Source organism: Halichoeres trimaculatus, unplaced genomic scaffold (assembly GCF_033239565.1).
Source record: "Halichoeres trimaculatus isolate MK-OKI-2021-1 unplaced genomic scaffold, fHalTri1.1 fHalTri1_scaffold_21, whole genome shotgun sequence".
Classification (NCBI taxonomy): domain Eukaryota; kingdom Metazoa; phylum Chordata; class Actinopteri; order Labriformes; family Labridae; genus Halichoeres; species Halichoeres trimaculatus.
Genome location: NW_027437199.1, coordinates 12,263,788 through 12,291,501, shown reverse-complemented (window position 1 = coordinate 12,291,501; position 27,714 = coordinate 12,263,788). Strand labels below are relative to the sequence as shown.

Genomic DNA, 27,714 nt, shown 5'->3' with positions numbered 1-27,714 from the left:
TTTGGCTTTTCTGTCGAGCAAAGTAAAAAAAATGTCTTTTTGTTTTCAGTCTGACTTAAAAATAAAGTTTATTCCAGATTTGAGACTCAGTTATTTTAAAACAACCACACAGTAACTTTTTGAAGGCATCTCGTGTTAGCAACAACAATTACTTTTTAAAATGTCCACTGACAGAATGTTAAATAGTTCTTACACATTGCACTTAAACAGCTGTGCAAGTATAATGTAACAATAGAAATTTTGACATTTCAAATACACATCAACTTAAAATATGCTCTACTATCCATCAGCACACGAGTCATCAGTAACCTTTATCGTTTGATGTCAGCAGAATATTGAGGTGTAGCTTCCAGTCTGCTCGCACAATGAAATGCACAAAATGATGACAGAAGAGGTTTCTCCACCTTATATTGTCAGGAGTTCATGTGTGAAAGGAGCTCTACTTAACTCATCCTGATTCGGTCACATGAACTGGAGCAGCATCCACTTTTCTTGGTTATATTTCTTTCCAAAGACCAATAAAAAGATATCTACAAGTGTTTAGAAGAATATTTCTACATAACCCAACAGCACAGAGGAATAAGGCTTTAGGAATGTCAAACTCAATACTGAGTTTCTGATTGGCCAAGAGCCTCATTGATCCGCCTATGTGGCACTCATAAGTAACAAATACTACAAACACTCCTCTATTCAATATGAATGATTGCTCAGGTCATCTCTACTGTGATGCAGGAGCATCAGTAGAGAAAACTGCTTCAGCAGCGTGCAGAGAAACCTCTGATCTCTGCCCTTTAAGTCAGAACCTCAGGTGTGATGTCATTGGATTGCAGCAGATGATGGGCGGGGCTCTGGGTGGAGACATCGCAGCACAGCATCATGGACAGTGGGGAACACCATCTCTGGAGTCACAGCTTCGTTAAAGAACTGTAAGGTGTCCAGCTCAGACAGAAGACTTCCTTTAGCAAAAAACGAATGATTCAAAATCAGATTATCTTGCAGCATTTCAAAACTAACCAAGTGTTTATCTAGTTTGATGTACTCCTGGCATGTATCTACAGCACTGAGGAAATATTTTTGGATGTAGTCAAAAATATGAGCTTATCAGAATCAACACAAAAAACAGCCTCAAATACTTAAAAAAAAGGGGAAAACTTTTAGCTATAGTGTGTATAAATTAGGATTTTCGTCATAAAGCTACTAAAAATAAAGCTCAACACAAAGACTTTAGACTTATTTGCTTTCTTGATCACTCTCCCCTCAGTAAAGTGACACTGGCCTTATAGGATAAGAAGCTCCCGTTACACAAAAGTACGATTAAGTTTTACCATCAAAATGTTTAAATTACTTTGAATTAAATTATTACGCACAACAACTTCCTTCTTTGTCTTCCTAACTGGCACAAAAATAGAAAATCATGTATGTGACAAGTTTGTCCATTCTGTGCTTCTGTAGAAACAGTGAATTGCAGTTCTTATAGAGAGGGAGCTGCTCTTATGTACATATAAAACTCTTATTAAGTCAACAAAAACAAAACTCATTTTTATATCCGGCTGAGCATACACTCATAAAGCATATTTAGGAAAATTAAACTTCATCTCTACAAAGGCTGTTCTCTTAAGGCTGATAAAAACAACTAACTCTTCCTTTACTGTACCATAACTCCTGAAAAGTAAAGGAACTTCGAAAATAAAGTGTTTTACTACAGCTGTAAAGTACTTTTTAAAACTGAATGTTTTTTATTGCTTGTTTTGTTTTTTTTTATCATCTGGGTCAGGTTGCTCTATCCGTATCTTCAAAAACATTTGAGCTTTTAAGGCACTTTGAAACTCAAACACCTGTTAACTCATAAGTACAACTGTAAACATAAATAGCATGTAAATATCAGCCAGCTGATTAGTGCGCAGACACTCATGTCTAATGTTCGTATGGAAAAACAAACATCCACCTGAAGAAACCTTTTAGCTCCCTGAGGCTAAAAGTTGAGTGTTGTTTGTACTTTGATTTAAAGGAACATTGCGGCCATTTGCAAAGTACTCAGTATGCATTAAGGCCACTTTCTTATTTCAATACAAGACAGGCACTGTTTGTCCCTGTTTTACAGTCTTTCTTCTGACTTACTGCTGCATCCGGCTATCACCACTTTAACACCCACAGCTGCATACTCTTTGATAACCTGCAGAGACAGACGTGACACATTGAATCACTCTGAAACTTCAGATGTTATCATTTTGATATAAATACACAAAAACAGCCTCCGTTAAAATGAAAGCATGAACCTGTTTGATGGCTTTGGCGCCCACAGAGTCGACGAAACTGATAGAAGACCAGTCCAGGATGATGAAGCTGATAGCACAAGAGGATTTGAGGGAGACGGCCTCCTCGTCTGTCTCACTGTGTTGGTCCCCGAGCTGGCCGTTCCTCTGCTCCTCTTCAATGTGGTTCTGGGACAAAATCTCATGGGTCACTCCTTTTTCCTTATACTGAAACCAATCAAAGAAAATTACTCAGCATGACAGAGGATCAACAAGTCACAGCATACCTCAGGCTGCATTTTTTTTGTGAACCTTTGATATGATCAGTCATACGCTTCAAGATCATCGAGAAAGGATACTGATTGCTGCTACAAGTGTGGTATCTGTATCTACCATTCTCATGAAAAAGGATGAAACATATTTAAAAGTTCAGCTGAGCTACATTACCAGCTGCAATGATCACAATAACATAAGAGAACATATAGTTGATTTATATATTGTCTACCTTGCTGTTGAGGTGACAATAGTTTATGTTTCTTTAGAGAACCTCAAAAGAAACAAAATATCAAATCACTGCTTTCTTCCACCACAACTACCACAACCCTCTGCTGAGTCAGCCTCACCCTGATAACACATCAAGCTGTGAAACAAGTTTTTCAATCCCTCCAGGACTCAAACACAGCCCTCACAACACACACACACAACACACTGTATATTTACTCTGTCAATAAGCTCTCGGTGCACTTACTGTTCTGTACTGTACGCAGTGAAAACTAGAAAATGACTCACCTTTGCACACATCTTCACAGGAGACTTGTGGTTCCCATTGGACTTCTCCTGCTGTTTTCTTTGGGCTTTGCGGGAAGCTTGTAAGTCATCAGGATTCACTCCAGTCTGAAGAGAAACCACCAATGGACAATCATGTCAGTGAAAGTGCTTAAATAAAGCTCCTCAAAAGAGCATTACACACTCTATAGTTCTTTATTTAAACTGTTCAATGTTGCAGATGTGTGAGACTATGTTAACCTTATACGGAGAAGCCACGTACTAAACTTTAGAGACTGACTCGGTGCTTGTTTGTGTGGATGAAAGATGAAAATTAATGAAATGCAACTATTTCCACAAAAAATCTCAAAAGTGGTGGTGGTGGGGGGGCTTTCCACGAAAATTACTTGACAAAAGGTAAGATTTAAAAAAACAACCTCACTGGTTGAAAAAAATGACTCTAATAAAGGACTTTAAATCTGGAGATTTTAAATCAAATTTCCCCAAAAAACACAGTTTACTTTATGTTACTGATACTGCTCTAACAGAGGTGTTTGTGTAGGTGAAGTGATACTCAGCGTCTGACTAGTGGCCAAAGAAAAAGAGGAGCAACACGTGCTAAGTGGTCAGTTTCATTACTCCATCTCCACCAGTGGACTTCTGAATCCAGACTGTCCAGGCCACAAGACGCAGAAGTGTTTTAACCTGTTTTCCAAGGTAATCAGACTAAGGCTTGTCCTTCCTTTGTGCAGCAAAATGCCTTTCTGTAATTACTTTGCTACTCCTATCAAACACTGCAGAATGTGCCCCTCAGCTTCTCTCATCCACAGATTCTTTGCACATTGCAATCGTGCAACAATGCTGGAATTGAGTCCCACCATTTCTGTGCCTTTGTACTTGCACATGGCGACCAGTGTGAGACATCATAATCACACATGACGCATCATGATATTGTGGAAACCTGGGAGGTACAACCTAACACACGAGATAGCAAACATGGTGAGCACAGAGAGGTGCAAAGAAAGACGTCAGAGGATATCCCTCTGTCGTCATTCTCTGTTAACATTAAATACAAATGTTTGCTCATATTTGTTCAAACAATTACCCTGATATACGACTCTGTAACAGTTATAATGAGCTCTTATCATGTAAACAGGGTCTGTCAATACTGGACTTAATTGCACCGAAATAAAGAGAAGAACATTTATCTTAACAATAAATGTGATGTTTTAAAAACTGTTGATCTGTAGAGACGTTCACGCACAGGCAGATACTGGCTGGAATTACCTTTTCCTTGAGAGCATTCACATAAAGATCACTGTTCGCAAAGTAGATTGAAGAGTCGGAGTGGAAAATCTTAATCCCTTCACATTCAGCCGCCTGGGAACAAAACACAAGTCAGAGACAGCTTAAGCCAACAGACTCTCAGAGGGATTTCGCTGAATACAGGTGGCGTGTTTTTACCTCTTCATATTCATCCACATCATAGTACAGACCTGAGCCAGGAATATGACCCAGGACGGCACTTTTAGGGCTGAAACACAAGACGACACACTGTTACTTTTTAACTTTGCAAATTAGGTTTGTATGTTAGTGTAACAGAAGCTGCAGCCAGTTATCAGCACCTCTGTGTCCTGTAGATGACTGTGAGTATGGCGAATGTGATGGCCACCAAGAGGCCGTAATCCAGGCCTAACAGCACAGATGCTACAAAGGCTACCAGCCAGATTGCCTGAAAGATAAAAGAAAGCGGAAACATTAAAACACTAACATCAAGGAAAAAACACGTTAACATCCTCATTTTCTTATCTAAGAGGGGAAAAAAGAAAATAAGCACTTCCTCTTATTCCTACTAACAATGTGACTGACATGCAAAAGAATCTCCCAAACATCATGTGTGTTCGAGAGACTAATGTGCCTGGAAGTCAATTTAGTTACACTCCTTATTATGTAAATCAATGTATAAGTCCTGATAGCTTTAAAACAGTCAAGTTTTAAATGTTTTACTGCCTTAAAATTGTTTAAATACTGGGTTAAAATATTTGAGTTAGAGCATAGACAGCCTTCTGTGCTGTTGCGCTACTAAGGGTGAGCTTGTTGAAGCATGGATAACAAGGCAGCAAGACTTTACATAAAACCAGAGTCTAACAAATCTGATGATGAAATTTGAAAACTCTGATGCCTCATAATGCTCTCAACCACTTGGATTCACAGTTTAGCAAAGCTTTTTATTATTATGATAAAACAGCCAAGTCAGAAATTTTTGTTTTTTGTTTGTTTTGCTGAAACCACATCCCTAACTGCCTGGACTTGGTTCAGAGTAAGGATCCCCACTAAAAAAAAATCCAAATCAAACACAAACCAGAGTTGTCTACAAGATGAGGAACAAAATGGCTATGATCAAGTGTAATTTGAAAAACTGACCAGTTCAATCTTGCTGGTCCTCCATAGAGCAGGAATGTCTCTGAACTGTTTGAACATCCCCAGCAGGTTGACCATGATGATAGCAGCCAGTGCAGTCTGGGCAACAGAGCAGAAAATAAATCAACATAACAACAAACCAATAAAATAGCACATCAGAGCAAACTCTTGGCAGTCTGATCTCAGGTTGGTAGAAACATAAAAGAGCCAGCAGCTTCGCTAGTGCTGCAAAACTGTCAAACACAAAGCTGGAAGCCTTGTATCATTATTTTCACCCACCTGAGGGAGCGGCTGGAAAACAAATCCAATAGCCACCACCACCAGCAGCACCACCAGAGATGCCAGAAGCCCTGCAATCTGAATAAACAGCCAGGGAATATCAATGTCATATCTGTGTATAATTACGGTTTAATGTCAACCAACAGGTAAGTCAGTGAGATGGATGTGTTTGTGTGTTACCTGAGTTTTTCCACCCGTGCTCTCCTGTACCAGGCTCCTGGACATGGAGCAAGTGATGGTGAAAGTTTGGAAGAAAGAGCTGATGAAGTTACACAAACCGAGTGCTATCAGCTCCTGAAACACAAGAGTCTGGTGTCAGAAGGTTGGACAAACAATCCAGTGCAGTGAATTCAGCTTAACGTCGTCTCAGAAAATCCTAAAAGCCTGAGGTTTGTGGGTGAAACATGACAGATGTTGAAAGAGTAAACAGCAATGAACTTGACAGAGGATGAATTATTATCCAATGTACACACGCAGTAAACAATGCTTATCTGGGGTTACAGCAGGTGGTTCAGTGCTGCATACATCTGTTGTGTTTTTTCATTCTTCCTCAGATGTCTAGACTCACCTGATTTCCATCCACACTGTACCCGTGCTTCAGGGCAAAGATCTTTGCCAGAGATATGCCCATTGAGAATCCCACAATGGATACAGCAAAGGAGTCAGTGATCAGATTGGGCAACAGAGAGAACATTGGTGCAGCAGGTGGGAGAAGCCTGAAAACACATGAGATAACAACGTTCATACAAAAAGATCAAGACCACATAATTTGTACTATTTGTAAGCATGATTAAATTAAAACTACCCAGAATTTCAGCATGAGCTGCAAGTGCAAAGGCAAATAGCATTCTAACTATATTTGGAACACGATCCCTGGTAATATTTCTGTGAGAGGTCAGGGAAAGCTGGTATGAAGGGAAAAGCAGGAAATATTCAGAAAATTCAAATGCACAAGGAATTTTGCAAAACAAAAACTGCCATTCCAGTGCTGTTTTGTTCACCATCATGCAGTAAAAGTCACACTGTGGCTTTGGTAGCATGGTAGGTATGGTAGCATTCCTTTTGAAGTGGTGTGCTGCCTCCTCAGACTATGTATAACACAGAAGGTGCCTCACTAATTCTGTGTGGGACATGTGTGAAAGAGCAACTTGGAAAATTTAAAGCTGGAGTTCCTTACATTGTATGGGGAATTTTAGGAGAACAAATTTGAAAGAGTTTAGAAGTTTCAGAAAACTAAAAATGGCAAAAATTGTAAATACCGAAGAACCACAATTTAAATTGAATCGGCATCTCAAATATCGTAATAGAATTGAATCAAACAGCATACCCTGTTGGTATCTTCCCAACCACGTCCACGCTGTAGCCATCTGATAAGGAGAGACCAAACGAGACGCCGGTCGACACAATGACCACAATGATCTCTCCTGGGATGGGAATGGGCAGTTTCTTCTTGAAACGCTCGTTTAGGTCTTTGATGATGTACAGGAAAATGAGGCATGCGAGGCCCAGGATGAGAGTGGTGACGTTGGTGCTGGTGATGTCACTAAGTACCGCTTTGACACTCTGCAGCAATAGATAGAAAACAGTGAGGACATTCAAACCACCTTCGTTTGCAATCATAGACATAAAATATGCAACAGAACCAGATCTTTAAAACGTACATAAATAACAGAGAGAGGCCCACTAAAGCGCTGTGTTTTCACCCCGAGCAGGTACTTTAACTGAGAAACAACGACGTGCACAGCTGCAGCCGTAGTGAAGCCTCGCACCAGGGGCTCTGTGAGGTAGATTGCAACAAACCCAAACCTGAGAAGACCTAGGACAAACTGAATAAAAGAAATGTAAAATAGAAAGAGAGACAAAATGAAGAAGTGTTAAGGCAATGTGAACAAGACACATGTTTTTGTTTCACATATAAACATCAAATCGAGGTGTTGATATCACACCGGGGATCCTGCTGCTTTGGATAAACAGCAGTTTCTAGAGCGTGAGAAGATTCAGAGCTGGCTGTATCACTTGACTGTAATGTTTTGGTTGTGTTGAGGCTGACCTGGATGATTCCCACCAGCGTTGTGAGCACGACAGCCACCTGAACCCTTCTTGCGTCTCGAGCCTCCTCATCCAGGACAAAAGAAGCGTTGGTTCCGTTTGCAGGCATGTAAAACATGGAGTCTGGAGCTTCTCTTACAGCGACCCCACCAATCATCAGACTTATGACTGCAAAGGTGCCTGCAGATCAGATACATCAACAACATCAGGCAATATAAGTGATTTAAAACATTTTATTTTACAGGCTTGGTTCTGTGCAGGTTTCTGGAGTCTACTGTAAATGAGGAGCACCTAAACAGTGTGACAGACTGTCCCTCTAAAATAAAAGGCCATCCTGACCAGCACTTGAACAGCAGCCCAGTTATTCCCTTCTCTCTGCCAGAAGTGAAGACATCCTTTTTCCCCACAGCAACCTGCTTTCAAACATTTAATTAAAAGGACCCAAATTCTCCCAGTGATTCTCTTCAGACATTTGTTTAAAAAGGTTGAGGCAGTTTGGTTCATCATGTCCGGTGATTAGATGGACTCAAAGGTCAGAGCTGACATCCGAGAAGACTTGGAGCTCTTTTCTGGAACGACAGCAGCTAGCCAAGAGTGAAGAGCAAGGGAGAGGGGTCACGGGTGTCTCAGATCATGACCGCAGATAGCCCCGAGCCCTGAGCAGTGACGAAAGTTTATCATATGATTGTTGGAGGTTTTCTTTTCTTTCCTTTTTAAATATTCCCTTTCTCTTCTTATTTTCTTCAAACACCCTCAGATCTGGCATGGAGAGAAACATTTGCATCAATATCACCTCAATTAGCTTACCCCTGTGTATGGGGTAGAGCAGGTTGGCAGTGAAAACCCACCTTGGCACTGACAGTGGAAAGAAACCTGGCTGCCTGAAGGCCAGCAGTAATTTAGACTAAGATAAACGTTAACAAACATGAAAGCAACACGCTGGAAAAAAATGAAATCTTATCAAGTGATTTTGTCTTATTTTCAGAAGAAATGTCTTTTTTTAGACTTGATTTGAGCCACAGTCACCCGACCAGTCCAGAAAAATATCTTATTTCAAGTTATTTTAAGACAAAAAGAGGTTTGAACTGCTTGTAACAAGTGAAAGGAAAACCTACCAATGGAACAAGAGAAAAGTTACTCGTTTTAAGACATTTTTCTAGTTTTGCTTTCTAGTTTTGTTCCATTGACAGATTTTTTTATTCACTTGTTACAAGCATATCAGACCTCATTTTTGTCTGTTAATAACTTGAAACAAGACAATTTTCTAACTACTTGAATGTTGCTCAAATCAAGTAAAAAAAGGCATTTTTTTACTTAAAATACGGCAAAAATACTTGATAAGATTTCAGTTTTTGCATTGTATAATATACACCATGAAACTACAAATTCACAGATTTGTTTACACTGTCAGAAAAAAAGTAACCCACTTTTGTTAGTGGTTCAATACATCTTTAGTTGCTCTTTAAAGTATGGAAAAAATGAAAGCAAGTAAAGTAATTTTTGTCACAACTATTGGAAAGCTCCATTTCTTAGGTGAAGAAATGGAAGAGAAATAAAACATAAAGTCTTCTCACCACGACATGAACGGAAACTTCTAATTCCAAAACCACAAACACACATAGTCCCTACTGCGGGGATTAAAAACACATATCATGTCTCAATCCAGAGTTTATTTCACCTTTGCCCTGCTTCTGCCAAGGCCTGTGTGGCCTCATGGTGTCCAGTGTAGCTGAGCGGTCAAGCATTTTGTGTGTGCGTGTGTGTGTGTGTGTGTGTGTGTGTGTGTGTGTGTGTGTGTGTGTGTGTGTGTGTGTGTGTGTGTGTGTGTGTATGTGTGTGTGTGCATGTGTGGACAGGCCATCCTGCCCAGCACTTGAACAGCGGCCCAGTTATTCGCCCTTGCTCTCTGCCAGGAGTTGAGGGATCATCACTTTCACAGTGCTGTCTATCAGGAAGTGAACTCTGAGCACGGTGCTGCTCATCCCTCTTATCTCTTGTCCTGATCTTAAAATTTTCAGACAGTAACATGTGTCAACGCTCAGTGCTGTACAGTCAAACAATCCAGTTGTGTGGAGGAGACAGACAGACTGGTTCTTAATCGATGTCAGACTGACAGTTGAAAGCCAAACAAACAAGTGGTAACAGATACTGGAATATCAGGAAATGTTGCACCAACAGATGGTAAACTAACAAAGTTGGGTAACATTTTACAGTTTCTAGAATTTTTATTGCACTCCACACCCTGCTGACTCTTTGCTTAATACTTCCCTAAAGGAGAAGTTACTAAAACATATCTTAGCAACCTGTGACTAGTCACATTAAGTATCGAGGCTTGGCTTTCTCTTCTTGTTGAAACTGTAGGCTTGAGGCTTTGATATAAGAGTTATTCAACATATGGGAACTCTGATATTTCGGATTGTTGTGCCTTTTTAAAATCAGGGAGGTTACAGGGGACTGCTCTGACCCTGGCCTTACATAACTGTAAAAAACTTACAGTAATAATAAGACTTCACTGAAGATAAAGTGCTTGTCTGGCAGGGCCGGGAAAGAAAACCAGCTCTTTTGCTGAATGTGATTGTACAATAAACATGCTCATGCAAAAAAAATAAAATAATCCTAGGAATAACTGAATTAATGAAGTTTTACAACCTAGCTTTCATAATAAGCACTCAGCTGTGTTCAACACTTAATTCCGACAACAGCTTTTGATTCTGAGCAGCAACACCAGAGACGACCTGACCACACACGCTTCAAATCAATCTGCAGAAAGGAGTCATGTTTATGATTTCATAATGTGGTATTATCATTAATTTCCTGTAGCACTGATAGAGGATGAGTAGGATACTTTTAATATTGCTCGAAATGGACTTTAGATTGGGGACCTTCCTCACAGGAGCTTTAAATCTCAGACTGCTATCATTGCACACTGCAAATATTTGTGAGGGAGCAGAGAGCTTATTGGCTTAAAAACAAACTGCTCACTATATTCAAACATCTGGCATGTCTTGTGAAACAAATGTGAAAAGACAGATGAAAAGGTTTTGACTTTCTTCAGCTGCACAAGGATTTCTCTTAATCCTCATATTGGCGTAAACCACAGCTTGATGCAGGAGATGCACAACCACAAATTACAACCTCGAAACAAAAGATTCAGGCTTATTTACTTACCCACAGATATGTGTCTGGATGTGCCAAAGAAGGTGTAGAGCAGGACCGGGTAGAAGGAGGAGTACAGACCATAAACTGGAGGCACAGCAGCCAGCATCGCATAGGCCAGACCTGGGGAGAAGAGGACAGGGAGGTGTAAATAAACAGAGCAGTCTCAGAGGCAAAGTGATTGCAACACTAAGTCAGAGCAGCAGGGATTCAAACACAAAGACAGCGTGAGGCTGGACGCTGCTCCTTTAGAGTCAGCAGCTGGTTTTCACGTAGTTCCTTCAGGACTATAGTTATTATGTAATGGTCTTTGAGAGGTGTTAAAGGTTTTTGTAACCCTGCTATGGAGGTGAACTCTATTTGAAAATTAACTGACCTTGCGGGAGCTGCACAACTCCTGTGCTGAGACCCGAGACGATGTCTGAAAACAGGTATTCTTTGACCGGATAGGACGGCAGCCATGTTAGAATCGGGAGGAAACTAAACAGTGCTGCTTTGGCCTTTTCTGAAGAACACCTGTTGGAAAATTGGAGAGAAGAATCACTTATCCACTGGTACTTAATCAAAAAATACATCATTTTTTTACCGTCAGCCTCACCTCCAATCAATGGTTATAAGTATAGACCCTTGTCTCCTAAAAAAGCCTAGTCAGAGAGAAACAGATAAATTATCTCCTTTATTTATGTAAAACTATTCCCTCTAATTATTTTTTTAATAATAATGATTTTATATTATGACAAATATCTGAATATTTTTTCACATTTTTTTAGTAAATGTTGCCTTTTTATGGTCCCCGCCTCCAGTTTTGAGTAACACATATGGCAAAATACATCCTGCTAAAATGTACAGTGGGCAGGATGGAAGTGTTGGGTTTCCCAGGGATGAGACCATAAAAAGGATGATCAGTGTTAGCACAGGACAACAGTGGGTCAATGTGCATGTTGTTTTTACTGCCTGTTTCAAATTTAATGACTATGAAAGGGAATTCATAATCAGGGCTGTACAGGTCGGTGGGTGAAGGCGATAACATGTTCTTAATCTGTTTTTAATTCTTCAAGTTACTTCAACAGAGCCCAAATCTTAAATCCTGGAACCAGGAAATGTTTGACATTTTTTCTTCACAGATTACTTTAAATTATTTATTTATTGACAGTATTTTGTACAACTTTACTGATTAAGAAAGAAGTCAACTTAAATCCATATTTCTACTGCTAACTTACCAATCCTACCCTTCACTGTCTTAGATATTTATCATCCAAATTTCTAATTATACAAAATATCTGAAATAGATTTTGTCATTTTCACCTCAAAAATAATTAAATCCCTCATTCTGAACCTACCTGAAGTGCTGTGCCAGCCTCTGTCGCAGGTTCGTGGAGTTTTTTTTGTGGTGAAGCTTCGTCCTGATGTAACTTTCATCAAAGACTGGGCGCTCTATCCTGTACATCAGTAATGATTCAGCATCCACCTGGGCTGCAGCTTCTTCTGGCTCCATACTTAACAGCAGGAGAACTCACCACAATGAGTCAGAGTGTCTTTTGTGTTGTTTATGTCCCCTGCTTCTTAAACTCTGTCATTGCTCTGGCTGGTACATCCCCGTTCCTTTCATTGGTCTGTGTGCACCTCCTCTTTCTATTCAGATGACAGGGGAAGACAGGAGAGATGTTACTGCACATTTTTCTGGTTTGCCCTCAAGTTGCAAACTTTTAAACAAGAAACAAAGTGGGATTATGTAACCAACTGGATCTCTGAGTTTTATCATTTTCATGCTGATAGGGAGGACTCTTTTTGGATTTGTAAGGCTACCACTTTTTCAGTACATTTTCAGTCCAGAAATATCTAGTATCTGGCCCGTTCATGTCAATACACTGGCTGTATAATATGTGATCTATTAACAGGTTAAAGCCCTTTTAACAAAATCATATGGCGCAAAAGTTCCCATGTGTAGTAGGAACAAAACAAATATGGCAGCTACAGAGAACGACCTTTTGTCTATGGAGAAAACTTCCCATTCAAAAGTCATGCAGCTACATGATAAGCTGTCTACTTCTATTTATATTCTAACAAAAACTTGGGGACATATATCAAATGCTAGCACAGTTATATCACAGATCATTGCGTTGCACAGAACTATTTTGCACTTAGAGCTAAATGTGTGCTGGTAAGGACAAGAATTCAACCTCTAACATTAAAAAGAGGCAAATGTAAAAACTGCTTCTTAGTTATATTGAGATATTTATGTAAACAAGATGTCTTGTTAAAAAACCTGAGATAAGAGGGGGGACTGAAACAGTTCAGTTTAAATGCTCATGTTTTGTTTCTACAGTTTAGAAAACATCATGAGGGGTTTATTATTTTATGTCTATTCAAGATCACTTTGGTTTCAAACCTCCTTTCACAAACAATGTCTTCTGTATGGGCTGTGCACATTATTTTTACATATAAGTTCCCATGTTTATGCTGAAACTGGACAGGTCTTACGGCAGAGGAAAAAGATCTCTTGGTGGAAAATATTACACTTTTAAATGTCATGGAGTCACATGTTCAGCTGTCAATAGGACCAGGAACTTCGGCGTGTATTTATGGTTGTTAGGGCCGACCAAAAAAATCAGTAGGGGTTACAATTGTTTTTTTCCACACCCATGACTCTATCTTTTTTATAAGAGTTCACAAATTGAGGTCTTACGCAATAGCTTAGGTGTTGTAAGTACCATGATGGTGTCACTGATGCACGAGGAAACAAACATAACGTTCACCTTTAACAAAAAAACTATGGGCTATCTCCAACTGACACAAATTTAAACATGTACAATCTAGTTATTTGTTTGTTCGTTTTCTATTTTTGAATAATGTAAGTCGTTTTATGTAAGTGTGATAAAAGTAGTTCAAGTTTTTCGTAATTTTTAGCGTGTCTTCGTTATTTTCCACATTAACACTGACGCACGAGACGTTGGCAGCCTCGAGCGTCTTCTCATTTCCTCTTTCTAACGTCCGCCATAAGATAACCAGTGACTTCGTCTTTCTATGGTTAGAAAATAATAACAATGCTGAGATGTTTCTGTGATACAAGTATTGACAGTGCCCTACTCTAGTACCCTCTCGCTGGCAGCAGGTTTTTTTTTCCTGGTCCACAATTAAGGCTAACTCAAAGATGCTAGCAAAGACAGATTCTTACCTCCGTACTCCCCCAGTCTACCCAAGGATGCCGTCAGCCAGGAGAGGAGGATGTAAATTCATAAACTGTTGTCCTCGGTTGAATTTTAACAAGGACAACGTCCTTCGCGGACAGGGTAGCCGCTCACATATACTTACAAAGATGGTTCACGCTAACAAGATGAATTACTTCGGTGTAAAATTCCCTTTCCGGTTTGCGTCGAAGGCGATCCATCCTCACGCCTGCGCTGTCCCCTTTCACACCAAGAGAAACATCTCCAAGTTTTCACATGAGATCATGAAATGTATCTGTTCCTAAAAGCGTGTCCCTAATAAGCTGTGTGCATAGAATACATGGCAAAGCATGCATGTGTTTAGCTGTGACCTACGGTACCCTTTGGGGCTTAACTGTAAAAACATATAAACACACACACAAAAAGAAAAAAAATCACAAATGCATTTGTTTCTGTCTATGGGATTTAAAAATTGTATCGAGAAACAGAAAATAAGAAATGGTCAGAATATTTTCAAAACAATAAAACATTGTTTCAATATTTATTTCCATATAATTACATGTTTAGGAGTTAAATAAGTATACGTCCTTTTAACAAACATGTTACAATAAATGCAGTTCGTAAGTATGGGCAAGCTCGAGGTGGAATTATTTTGTCAATTGTGCAGCATTAAACCAATACAGAGTAGGGATAATTTTATAGAATTATAGTTACTTATATTTTGATTTATTTTAATTTGTCATGAAACGATGAAATGTTGGGTTATTCAAATACATAAATTAAATAAAACTGAAACGAATTCGAAGAGATTCTGTTATCACACCAGGTGCACCGGTTAAGGTTAGAGTCAGGGTAATGTAGTGACTTTAAAACTTCTGTCAGAGTGAGAGCTCTACTTATCGTTGTAGATCTCAGGTTGTTTGGGGGCAGGGATCTCATGAGGGATCTGGATGATGAAAGCAGGACCACCTTTCATGTACTGACGTGTGGAGTCACGGGATTTTTTTCCCGGGAGCTAAAACTTTAACGCTTTTGCTTGGTCCATAATGAACAGAGACACGCAAATGAAAACAAAGGTTTTGGTTTTAAAATTTGTATTAGCCTACTCATATTTACCTATCCCGTCTAACGAGGCATAGCCTAATTGAAATTCAATTAGTCTCAATATTCAAATTTTAACGGCTCGTACTCTCCCTAAATGCTGTGGTATGTTTTTTTTTGTTTCCTGTCATGCCCCCAGGCGACGAACTGCCAGTTGAAGATGCATTATCTGTATTTGTGTATTTACAGCTTGATACCATCAGAGGGCGCTTCCAGTCAAAGAGTTACCTTACTTGAATGGCTGGAAAACCTAACAAGGTTTATTATTATATGACAAGACAATCTTGTTTCTCAAAACAAATGCACACAAAAAACAAGACCAAGTTGTTGAGTGAAATCCAGGGCCTTATCCTTTTTGTCCTTTGTGTTCAAATTTATGACACAAAACTAAAAGTTGTAAAGGGGCTTTTAACATTACAGAAGGCAGAATTTGTTAAATCGAATAAAAGCTATTGTTTCATTTGTGTTTTAACATTTTAATTCATTTGTTAATGATAAAAAGTGGTTTAAACAATCTAACATCTACAAAAAAAAAAAAAAAGTCATGAAAACTCAATAATGCAACAGTTGTTTTCCTGTTTTTGACAATGCAGATCATCCCATGTGAATTAACAGAAAAAAAGAAAAAAAAAGTTGTGGATATGAGATTAAGATTTGAAGAGATTTCACACCAAGATGCAATAAAACGGAATAAAACCTAAAGTCCAAATCTCAACCTAAAAAAAATGTGTAACTTAGACAAATAAAATCTCACTTAAAACAGATTTTAATAATAATAATGAGCAATAGAAAAGAAATAAACAAAATGTACTTGATAAAAACAATGTGATTGCATAACCTGCAGAGAGGTGAACCCGTTGACTGCTTACTTTTTATGATTTTAATCAGGTTGTAAACAAATCTCTATCAATGTGTAAGCAGGTTTTTTATGATGGAGCTCTGTTTATTTACCAATGAGTTTCATTCTGTGCTTTCAAATCAAAGTAACCTGCTCCTTCAGCGGCCAAAAGATAAGTGTAAGAGGTCATAAGATGATGTAACGAGGAGGAACTCAGCGCAAACAAAGTTTGGCTTCAAAGATTCTTTGTTTTGTTATTCCTAAATGTCCATAAATAGAAATGTTCTTTAATTATTCAATAATTTTGGTAACTTCAAGAGGGGTTCAAACGCAACTAAAAATGTGATCCTAGCAAAAAGTTACATGCGTATAATTTTTTGGTCATATTTTCATTTTACATTTGTTTTTATGTCAGTTGTTTTTTTATCTCTTCTGATGGAGGGTTTCCAGTGCCTTGGAAATACTCCCTTTAAATTCCATATAACTGGGGAGAAAACGTTATACTATTAGAAGTATAATGCGCATACAAAGTTTGCTCTGCAGTTTCATGAGGAGTTAGAAATCATCCCAGCTGGGAACCATTCGCAGCACTCAGTTTACTGTGGACTGATGTGATATGATTTTAGGTTTTGGTCAACTGTGTTAAACCAGAGCAGCAACAAAAGTGTCAGGTGAATCTAATGCAGCTTAAAGAACCACACAGCTTATAAGCAGAGTCATATAGGTATCAAGTAGCATAAAATGATATTTTCAGGTTAATCAGAAGAATGTGAATTCTGCACCTCTTTGCATCACATAGTTACTTTCCAATGCTGCTGCTGCTGCTGCTGCTGCTGCTGCTGCTGCTGCTGCTGCGTGTTTCTTCATCATCTGCAACTGTTTACTCCTTTAAGGACACTTTGTTGGTTTAAACCAGATCAGGATGTTTGCTGTGAGGCATCAGTGACTCCAGCTTCAGTAACAAATGTACGATACAATAGCCTTGTTTCTAATACTCTCAAAAATGTTACTTAATCAGTCACAAAAGACTTCCTCCTGCAGCTTATTGTTTGCTTGTCGTTATTATTTGTTTTTGTTGTGTGTGTGTGTTTTGTTTGTTTGTTTTTGTTTGTTTCATGCATTTTTGTGTATCTTTTTTTGCTTTTTTGATATTTGATTTTTTCCCCTCATTGGCTGAGTGTGGCTCTCAGATACCAAAGCTCACTGCAATCAGACGTCCTCCTCACACATTCACCAGCTGCAGAACTTTTATGGTGGTCATGTTTCACATGCTCACTAGAAGGGATCGTATGGATGCTCCACCTGAATGCACTTTTTATATCTTAGTCAAAATGCTGCCTTCAAATAGAACTCATAAAGCTGTCAGGTCATGCAACAAAGGTTTGGCATTCAAGCAGGAATAGCTGGTCAAAGACTAAAAGACCAGTCGCTGTCCTCCTCATGTTGTACTTTGAAATACTAACGTTATTTTTTTTTCTGTTTGATGAAATACAGCGCTTGCCATGGCTCTTTGTGGACAAGTACACAGCTAATATTTTTTGTTTGTTTTTCAATCAAAATTTGTTGTGCAAGTTTTGTTCTTGCTAACGTTAGCTAACTCAGTTTCTCCGACTACATTCTACTCCATTTCTCAAAACATTATTGGAGACATCAGAATTCATGAATTGAGCTTCCTGTAAAACAAGACTTGAGATGAAAATGTGTCAAATGATGTCTCTCAAAAATACCGGAGTCTATAAAATCAATTTTCGTTAACAGTAAACTTTCTCAATAGTTCTGTATGTACAGAAAAGTTTGCAATCGTGCAACATAAACAGTGCAAACACTGATTTAAAAGAAACTATCAAATAAAGAAGTCTGTCTTTGCTGTTTTCCCAATAAAATGATAATGATATTAGTTTAAAAAAAGCTGGAAAATTTTGTCCAACAGAAGTTTCCCATAGATGCAAGCCTTTTTTCAATCATCACATCCTCTCTTATTTAGTGTATGACATCATCTGAACCAGAAACAACAGGTTAATGAGTGGTCTGTTTTGTTGAGTGTAGCAAAAATAAACTTTGTTTACTGCTCCTTAAATCACTAGTGGGAGAACGTTGTTATTATGAGTGGATTTTCCTGAACCTGTCAGCCTGATGACCACGTCCTGACTCCCCCAGGAGGGAGCATTGGTGTGACTGGATAGATGATGGATTCTGAGACCTTCACGGCGCTGTCATGTCTGACGCAAAGCCTCATGGCAGCATCAGCATTGCCTCAAAGGGCGAGCTTCCTCTCTTCCTTGCTTCTTTGTCTTTGCTTTGATTTTCTTCATTGGCCCCATTTATGTTGTAATTTAATTGTCACTGCTAAGTAATACAGCAGACATGGTGAAAAAAAAAAACATGCTGCCAGGAATGAGAAACAATAGTAAACGGAACATTAGATGTAACTGCCAAAACAAAAATGCAGCAGCACGCTTTGTACATTGTATAACCCTGTGTTCTCTGCTGTAAAACCTTGAAAACGTTTGCTCACGCAATTCCCAAATTAGGACACAGGATCTGGCTCGATGCAGTATAGGACAAAATACAGCACAATCGAAACAACACGTGTGTAATGACAAATTACAATAGATTATGTTACGATGTACCTAGGATGTGTAATGCTCGGATACCTCGGGTAGTAAGATGTTTTAATTGTCTAAATAGAGCAGAATGATATAAAAAGATAAACATAAAAGGGGGGGAAAATACAGCAAAAACATGCCATGCACCATATTGTCTACAGGGGGCGCCAATAGCATCACAAGCTTAAAGTTCCTCACAGGAGCTTTAAAAGAAATCATTTACCATTTAAAAGGCAACATCTTGGGGCTGCATGATTTTATGATTCAGTGCCATTGACTTAGCCACAGGATAATAGCCCACAGTCTACATTTAAACAATACTTCTGCAGGAATAACAAGTTTCAAAGGAGAGCACTTTTGATTTTCTTGGCTTGAAATAGCAACACAGTCAGTCATGACAATTTCAGGAAGGAAACCTTCATCCTGGATTCTCAAAGCATTGGGCTCCATCATTTTACTGTGCTGTAATGCTCTGGTGTCAGGTGAGTGAGGGTTGTTGAAGACAAATATTTAATACCTGCATCTGTCCATCTCTATATGTTTCTGTTAAACCAATGGAAACTAAGACATTAACTCATAAAGGAACCAACTCTTTTCCCATTTTGCATAAACACAACAAAAATACCAATAAACTCTCATAAATCTTGCCATGGAGTAATACAAAAAGCTAAATTATGGTCAATATCCTGGTTTCCTGCTGTACCTAGATGGCTGAGCTCAAAGCTTTCTCATAACTTCATCCATCAGAGGTCATACCTCTTCCCTGACCTTTTTCTTGCTCTTTCTAGAGAAAAAGAATCTAATTAAAATCAAAAGTCTGTGCCTTATGTGATTAATTTTACATCCTTGAGATTGTAGAAAACTGAAGACACAAAAAACGATTGGTCTCAATTGCTTACATCTTTATAACTTTAACAACAGCAGTCCCTGGTGCGGACTCAACCTAGCTTACAGTCGACTTAACAAAAGCCAACAGGCAGAGTTTAGATTAGCCTTTATATTTTTGGTTAACATATGCAATGTGACCACCTGTCAACTACACCCTTGATCATGCTTGATTATGCAAAACTCTTAGCCTTAAAACCTTCACAACCAATGAGCAATGACATAAAAAGGCTATTCTGAACATTCACCCGCCACATGCTGTTGGAATGTATTTGCTGTTAAAAATCAGCCCTTAAAAATGGGTGTCAGTGAGTTTTAAAGACAGCCTCTGGTGGTATGATTAGGGAACTGCATTTTAGTAGTTCAGCAATTGTGACATTTTTAACACTTAAGGTTGACGCTCAGTTCTTGTTAGCCTTTCAAAGGCAACCACCATTTCTGGGCTTTATTTAATCTTTCTAAAACGAACAGGTGGCCTTACTGATATTGACTTTGAGTCCTATAGTCTAAAGGGATGATTCCCTGGTGCACTGCAGAACTTAAAGTTAGCTGCTAAAGCTAACATACTGATGGTCAGTTAACATGATCAAGATAGCAGGTCATTAATACTTCATATGGGGAATGCTGTGAGCTAAGCTATTCTTGAATGCTGAAATTCCCATGCTCAGTTGACATAATGTTTACCATACTGGGCAAGGTCATTCTAAAGAGAATACTAGACTCACCAGAGTAACGTCTGCAGTAACGGTGCAACTATAAAAACTTTAAAGAAAAGTCCAAAGACAGAGCTGTACACCTTTGGTGATTACTCCAGTTTTTGCTTGGTCTGCAAGCATCCTCTGGCAAAAGAAGGATGTGTATTTCCAGAAGCAAAGGTCCACCAACACTTGTTTGTGTGTGTTGATTGCTTGAAGAGGAACTTAAGGCTAAACATAGAAAAGACTGCACAGCATGTGGCTAAGGTTGATCAGAGGCACAAACACATTGTTTTCCTTTTTCTGCTGCTGCTGCTGGACCAAAACACTGCAGACCATTGGATGGGAGATGGAGACGTATTGCTGTTAATATCTGGTTTAGGTTAAGAAAAGTTGTTTTAAAAGAGACACAATGAGTTCCTGTTTATAGCAAGTCTACATTTTATTCCCGATTTAGCATTTACATACAACAAATTCCTTGTTTAAGTGGTTTCTATATTTTTCTTGTCAATAGAAGGTTTTACCATGTGGACTTTGTCATATTAATTTCTGACATTTAATTGTTGTTTAAAAGAGATTCAGTGTGGATTGGATTCTGAACTTTCAGATAACTCATTCTTTGTTTCCTTTAATGTCAGTTTCTGTTTTCAAACTGTAACTATCGATCATTTAAGCCCACATGAAACTCAAAACTTTGAACCCTGAGCTGATGTTTGTTCCTGGGTGGGTGACTTTGAAGATCCAGGCATCAACATTGTTCCACAAATACTAGAACAATGTTTACTCAGTCGCAAACCATGATTGCTACTGCCACTTTGCAAGAACACTTCATGGATGGTAGCATTAGTCACAGGGCGAAACATGCTTATATACAAGAAAACACTCTTTAAATGTACATCACAGCAGTCTTTAGACCTTGATTCATTACTTGTTTGGGCGTGAAGACTGTAGGAGTTAATCCTGTGACAACAACGTTATAAAACCCAGAGGAAATTTAAACACCTCAGAAGACACTCTGAAGCCTGATCACGAGGTGAGTGACCTTTTCGCAACACAACTTACACTTTTTCTGCATTTTTGAGGGTCAATGAGTCTAAGTTTGGGTATTGTATCATAAATGTTTAACTCTGCCATTATCTGCTGAGAAATTGCTCTTCGCTCTGAAGCTAAGACTTCCCTTTACAGTTGTTATCAGTGTAATTTAGGGATCTATATTATCTGATTGCATCCGATGTCTTTGTTTCAAATCTCAGATAAATTTGCAGATAGTTTTGTAGATTGCCGGCTTTATCCTCTAAGGTGTTTGTGGTGTTTACAGCCTGTGATAAGTTTAAAGTCTGTGTCATAAAAACGCTTTTGGTGTGTCTGTTATGAATTGTTATCCATGCAGAGAAAAAGTTTATTGGCATATTATCTTCAGGAGGATGCACCTGGCTGACTTTTCTGACAATAATGAAAAAACAGTCCTGTTTTTCTCAAGTCATTGATCAGTTCTCACGTACAGAACATAGTAGAAAGAAACAGAAATCTATCAAACAGATTTCTCTATGTGTGTTTTTTTTTTTTTACTTTGCTGGTTCTGTCTACTTGAGGTGTTGTGATTAGGTAAGACATGGAATAAATGAGTTACTTACAAGTTTTAATGTCTTGTATCTTTAGTATCATACAGATTTGTAAATCATGTACGTTTTTTTGTTTGTTTGTTTTTGTTTGTTTTTTAAGTCATACAGTTTTCTGAGTCTTTTTCATGTTAAAAGTGTCAATGAGTTTCAAGAGGTTTTTATGATAAAAGCTCAATAAATGGAGGATGCACTAGGAATGCACACTGGAGCTCCTTGTCCTCAAAAGCCACTATCACCACATAGTGACGAGGTGATTCAGTAACAGTGTTTAAAATTGTTCCAGGAAATGCTGAGAAATTGACTTGAAGACAGTAGAATTGTTTAGGATCAAAAAGTTCATGACTGAATTTGACTTTTTCTTAAGGTTTTAATTTCTTTCTGTGGTTTTCTTTCTTTCTTTTTTTAAAGTAATAAATAAAAGGTTTCTTTATAGCCTCAAACATGTAAAAAAAAATCAGTATTAATTTCCGTCTATCTATCCTTTTTGTATTTTGTTTTTGTGTTTTATTTAAAATTTGAATTGATTGAACATACTGTTAAACTAAAACTACCAAATGCATTTATCAATTCCGACATATATAAAAACGACCAATAGGCCCAAAGTCATTATGATCAAAGCATGACCTTCCACTGTGATCCACTCTCACTCTGTCTCTGTCTCTGCCTCAACATTTCCTGTTCACACCAATGAGACAGTCCATCAGGCTCTGTGCACTAAGGTTGTCCATGGGAGTTAAATTTTTTGTGGCTGTTGTTTGTACAGTACATTCCCTGCTGTCCGATAATGAAGAAGAAAACAAATAAACAGGCTGAGTAACACTTGCTGATCCACAATGGCACTCGCTGGATTTCGTAAGATCATTCCCACTAACTCAAGAGGTGTGGAAAAATGTTACAAAACTTTCCATGAGCCAGTTGTATTCCTTTATGCGCTGATAACAGCTGTATCTTAAAAAGTTATTGAGGTCTGAAGAACAATATAGCTAAACTTGATAAGAACAGAGTCTACTGTGTTGGAGCGCAGATACGGCACGGCCAACAACAAACTGTCCACACTGAAGTGACTGTAAGTGCTCAGCCAGTCTGGAAGTTGCTTCTAATGAATTATAAACTGTATTTACCCAACAATGGTGAAAATGATGACGCTAGATTAGCAAGTTTAGCAGTGCTAGTAGCTGTCCGTCTCATCACTACTTAAGTCCAAACTTACATATCCAAAAAAATATTAATAGATTTTGATTAAACTTGATATAAATCCAGATACACAAAAAAATTAAAAGATCTTTCTTTGTTTTTAAAAATAAAATCCCACACAAGAAAAACTGTTAAAAATGTCATTGTCAGTACTATCCACTACCGTTCATTTGAATTGGCAACATAGGCATTCATTAAATCATTATTAATTATAAATATCTAATTATCATAGTAAAAAAAAAAAAATAGACGAAAGGATGTTTTTGTATTAGTTGTTTTATAGTAAATCCATGATCAGAGGTTTTTCATTTTCATTTACAGAAAAGATGAATGAGGCTGACAACTCCTCCTCTTCTATGTCCTTCTGTCTCATATTTATCCTTTCTCAATGACAACTTGTACCTAGCTAGCAAGCATGGTCCATGGCTGTTTTTAGTCAGAAAGCTGATATAATAGATGCTCTTGACCCTGGTAAGATCCAATGAATATCAAGTTCTTCCAAAGCTTAGTCATCAAACTGAATATCAAAAGTGTAGTGTTGGCTTGTCAACAGCTGGCCCTGAACCGGAATGCAGATTGTGGTCATTTTAATGACCATAAACAGCGGATCTTTCCTTTCAATCACAGGTGTAATCTGCGGATCAATCAAACTATTATGGTCAGTCGATAATGGATTATCTCTTGGCCTATAAAACAGTGCTAGATAAGCCAATGGCTGCTTGGGTACAAAACATATGACATTGTGTTGCTCTCTTCACAGCTCAGACCTTGAGATTCTGAGTTGAGGGATGTAAAATAACCAGTAGTTTTAAATGTAAAGTGCGTTTTTAAGCCAACAATCACAGGATTTTAAGGCAAGTCTGAACATTTAGTGGTGATCTGAATTAGAGAACAACCTCCTAAATCTCTAGGCCACAGGTTAGTCCTATGAAGAGTGACCCAAACAGAAATATGTTTAAACATATTTTGCAAGGCATATTTGAAAAAGAATACTGATCAAAATTTGAGAACACTTTAAGTGTCTGCAAGTTATTGGTGTTAATTTGGCACCATGCTAGTTTTCATAATTATTGGACAAACCATGTTTAACTATTAGAGAAACTTTTCAGTTTTGACTTGTTTTACAGGATAATGAGCTGTTCTTAAGTGATTGAAACCCTTCAGCAGTAGGTTTTAACCAAACCAAGAGAAGGCGGTTATCCCAAAATCCATTTACAACACCACAAACTTATTCAAGGCCCCCTTGAAGGCTGGTCATCTAGAAGAAAAATGCAAGAGACTACAGGATAATTCAGAGAATGTCAGTGGGCTCAACACCGCAGCTAGATTTAATACCAGTTTCGCCCTGAACAGGGTAAGGATCTGTCTCATCATACAGCATCAAACAGCATTAAAACGTTAAGCAGAATTTGGACTGAAATCTTGCTCTGCAGTGACTAAATCTTCATTAGCAAAATTAAACAAAAGTCTACACTAACCAAGTTCACCTAGTGATAAAAGCAAGTTCAATTTATTGTGGCCAAATGGAAAACATAATTTTCATCAACAAACTGGGGGAAGACATTACCCAAAGTGTGTGAAGGAGTCAGTAAAGGAGGGCAGATGAAGTGTTGTGACTTTTGGTGATGTATAATACTGCAGTACTTTGGGCTCTGATACAGTAGAGTGAATGCAAATGTTCATCAGGACCCTCTGAATGTTTCTTGTTGGAGTATCTTGGTTATTTTCTGTAACTGTTCTGGTAACATTACACATCCACAACAAGAAAATAAATAATGAGCATTGAAGATAACACTATTTCTGAAAAATCAAGTGTTCATAAAACAAACTGTAACTAGAGCAAGACAGTGATATGCGAGTACCATCTCAAAAACCAGACTGGGCTCTAACTGTGTCCTCATTGCCTTTGAAGACTAAACTTGGGTTAGCCCATTTGGGTTGACATGTAAACACGAATGGACTTTACACAGTCCACCCAGTTCAAGTCTTAGTTAGCTAAATGGTTTGTTTACTCCTAAGGCATTAATATTTTTTGTGGTTGTCAGTGGAGGTAAGTGGAGTGAGTACCAACCCTATCAACCCTTTCAACCCTGAGGTCCCCCAGTTGAAAGACTTTGAGGTTGCTCCACAGCGAAAGGCATAAAACAAAGCATTTATCACTGATAAATTAATAATAATGCACATTCCAGTAAAGGAGAGAAACGCGGCTACTAACACTGTCAAGTCATAACTGAAATTTCTGAATTATTACCAATATTGATACCTCAGATAAAATAAAACAAAACAAAACATTCGAAAAACAGCCTTAAAGGGTTAAAGCACTCTCTTAAGTAACGTCCAAGCGGGTCCACCTGGCTGCTAGCTTAAAATATCTAATCATAAATCGTGGGTCAGTACAATTACTGCAGTGACCTATAACTGCATGGTAATACATGTCTAATTACACCTGGCATATGGAGAGCTGCTGTATGCCATAAACTAATTTACTTGATATGAATATATCGATAAATGGCACCATGGTACTCTTTTAAGATTGTGCTGTGCCAGAGTGTGTGTTGTACGTGTGTTTCCATTGGAAAAGTTGTCAAGTGAACACTGCACGCACGTGTGCTCACACCACATGAGCGTGTTCTTTCTTTTATTCATGCCGAGTATAAATTGGCTGCCCTTAGCTTAACCAACAATAAATCAGTGTTCCTGCATTCATCTGTTATAAATCTTTACGGCCTGTCACTGAAACAGAACAAAGGCTGGCTCGAACCACCAGGCCGTATTACTAAACCAGACAACGTTAATTTTTTTTAAGGTTACCTCACGAAGCACATCCACACATTTAAAAATAAACAAACAAAATAACAAAAATACTAAAACTAGATGCAGATTAAAATCTACTTGCATTAACCCCTTACTGACTGAATTAAGTAACAATCATAGAAATAGATTGTTTTATGTGATTTTGCATTCTTACAGTTGTTAAATTGAGTGGAAATTGTTAATTTGAGTATAGTACACATAATAGTTATTACTAAGTAATAACTAAGTTATATCAAATATATATATATATATATATATATATATATATATATATATATATATATATATATATATATATATATATATATATATATATATATATATATATATATATATATAGACATGAGAGGTTCATCTCCTGCCCAATATATTGTGACATAGTGGATTTGATACGATCTTTGGTTTGTGTAGAATATGAATCAATAGGTAATAAAGAGATACAAAGTTTATTTCAGCTGCATCAAGACCTGACAGGGTATGTCGCAGATTTGCGACAACAGGCATCAAGGGGTTAACCATCATAAAACAGTCATTGTGAAACCTTTGTTTATTTCAATCAGTAGTATAGATACATCTTTGAAAGAAGTTGAAAATTCTGGAGTGAAAGTAAAAAGCACAGATTTTGTTGAATCCCAACCCTAGGCCTCAATAACCCTAACTTTAATCTACATGCTAAAAAAGTTATCAGCTGTTGTCACATTTAGGACAACAGTACTCTTAATTTAAATGAAATAATCCCAATATTATGCTCTTATGTAAAGTATAAGAAACTCCCTGATTACACCCTCAATTTAGAGCAGTTACGTCACTGATAAGTTAGATTCCTTCAATCCAAGCAGCATTACCTCCATCAACAGACCCAGGCTCTGTTTATGGTAGCGCCAGCTATTGACAACGAAGACCTTCCCAACCACTTGGCCCTAAACGGCCTCAACTGTTTAACTAGATGATAGAGCAAGCGCTGGCACATCAACAGGGTTATTAAATGAGCACCTCCCTTCACCAGTGTCTTTTATTTTATGACCTTGGGGAGAATAAATATTCAGCTTTGGTGTCCTCAGACGACCCCTATTCAGACTGGTTCTCGCTGCCTGTATCAAGTCAAAAAAAAGAGATTAACTCAAGAAAAAAATTAGAATTAGGAAGATGACAGGCAAAAAGTCAGGGTAAGGAATCTGTTTGGGCAAGAGCTCATCTTGTCAGGATTAGTGGTACCCTTTAACACCGACTCACCCTTACGTTTTCATAACTCTAAAGTACAGAAGAAAGAGTTCATTACTGAAATACTCTGCATGGTCAAACTTTGCTATTTTGGGAGGATTTTGCAGAAAAATACTGGAGAGGAAAAATAAAATGCAACGTAAAGGAAATGTGTCCTGTTGCAGCATCTCTAAATAAAGAGATTTTGCCTTTTTGAGCATATGATGCTGAGCACTAGCAATGCCTCCCTGCTTCGTTTATGTGTAGAAAAAAAGGTGCTGCCAGCTTAAAAAAATGCAATCAAGGAATATATTTGATGATGAAATGGCTTATTTTTCAGTGATTGAGTTTTCTCTTTAATAATATGTTGGTGATGTTGAAGAAATCAAAGGTCAGTCCAGGTTAAGATTGTACACAAACTACTTATTTACAGTTTTGCACGTTCTCTTTCCGTTTCTCCTGAGTTGCACTGCATTCACCCATGAAAACATTTCCCTTAAGCCTGGTTTGACCCTGGACAAACAGAGGTGGGAGGTATCACTTCCACTGAATCCTGAGCAGACACCTTGATAAGACTGCTCTGAAACCAGTGAGCAACCCAAAAAAAAGCCTTCCTGCACACACACATTCAGACACACACCTTTCACTGCCACAGGTTCTGCTTTTCTTA

The 27,714-nt window shown here is 38.1% G+C and overlaps 1 protein-coding gene across 1 annotated transcript; it reads right to left on the bottom strand.

The window, feature by feature from the left end:
• Nucleotides 1-53: 53 nt before the first annotated feature.
• slc26a5 (solute carrier family 26 member 5) lies at nucleotides 54-14,299 on the bottom strand. The gene is made up of 18 exons (XM_074698630.1): nucleotides 14,098-14,299; nucleotides 12,263-12,554; nucleotides 11,299-11,438; nucleotides 10,935-11,045; nucleotides 7,768-7,946; nucleotides 7,379-7,543; nucleotides 7,045-7,280; nucleotides 6,286-6,433; nucleotides 5,898-6,011; nucleotides 5,718-5,795; nucleotides 5,442-5,537; nucleotides 4,643-4,749; nucleotides 4,482-4,551; nucleotides 4,305-4,397; nucleotides 3,042-3,146; nucleotides 2,277-2,480; nucleotides 2,119-2,173; nucleotides 54-956 (listed from the first exon to the last, which is right to left on the bottom strand). Exons 2-18 carry the CDS (start codon nucleotides 12,415-12,417, stop codon nucleotides 817-819), a joined length of 2,196 nt encoding a protein of 731 aa, XP_074554731.1. The 5' UTR covers nucleotides 12,418-12,554; nucleotides 14,098-14,299; the 3' UTR covers nucleotides 54-816.
• Nucleotides 14,300-27,714: the final 13,415 nt, after the last annotated feature.

What these genes read in the sequence shown, in the direction of transcription:
- slc26a5 (XM_074698630.1), bottom strand. Translation starts at nt 12,417, where the DNA reads ATGGAGCCAGAAGAAGCTGCAGCCCAGGTGGATGCTGAATCATTACTG. An exon ending in TTTTCCAGCCGCTCCCTCAG is followed by an intron (nt 5,538 to 5,717) that starts GTGGGTGAAAAT and finishes TCTGTTGCCCAG; the next exon opens with ACTGCACTGGCTGCTATCAT. An exon ending in TGAATGCTCTCAAGGAAAAG is followed by an intron (nt 3,147 to 4,304) that starts GTAATTCCAGCC and finishes GTTTCTCTTCAG; the next exon opens with ACTGGAGTGAATCCTGATGA.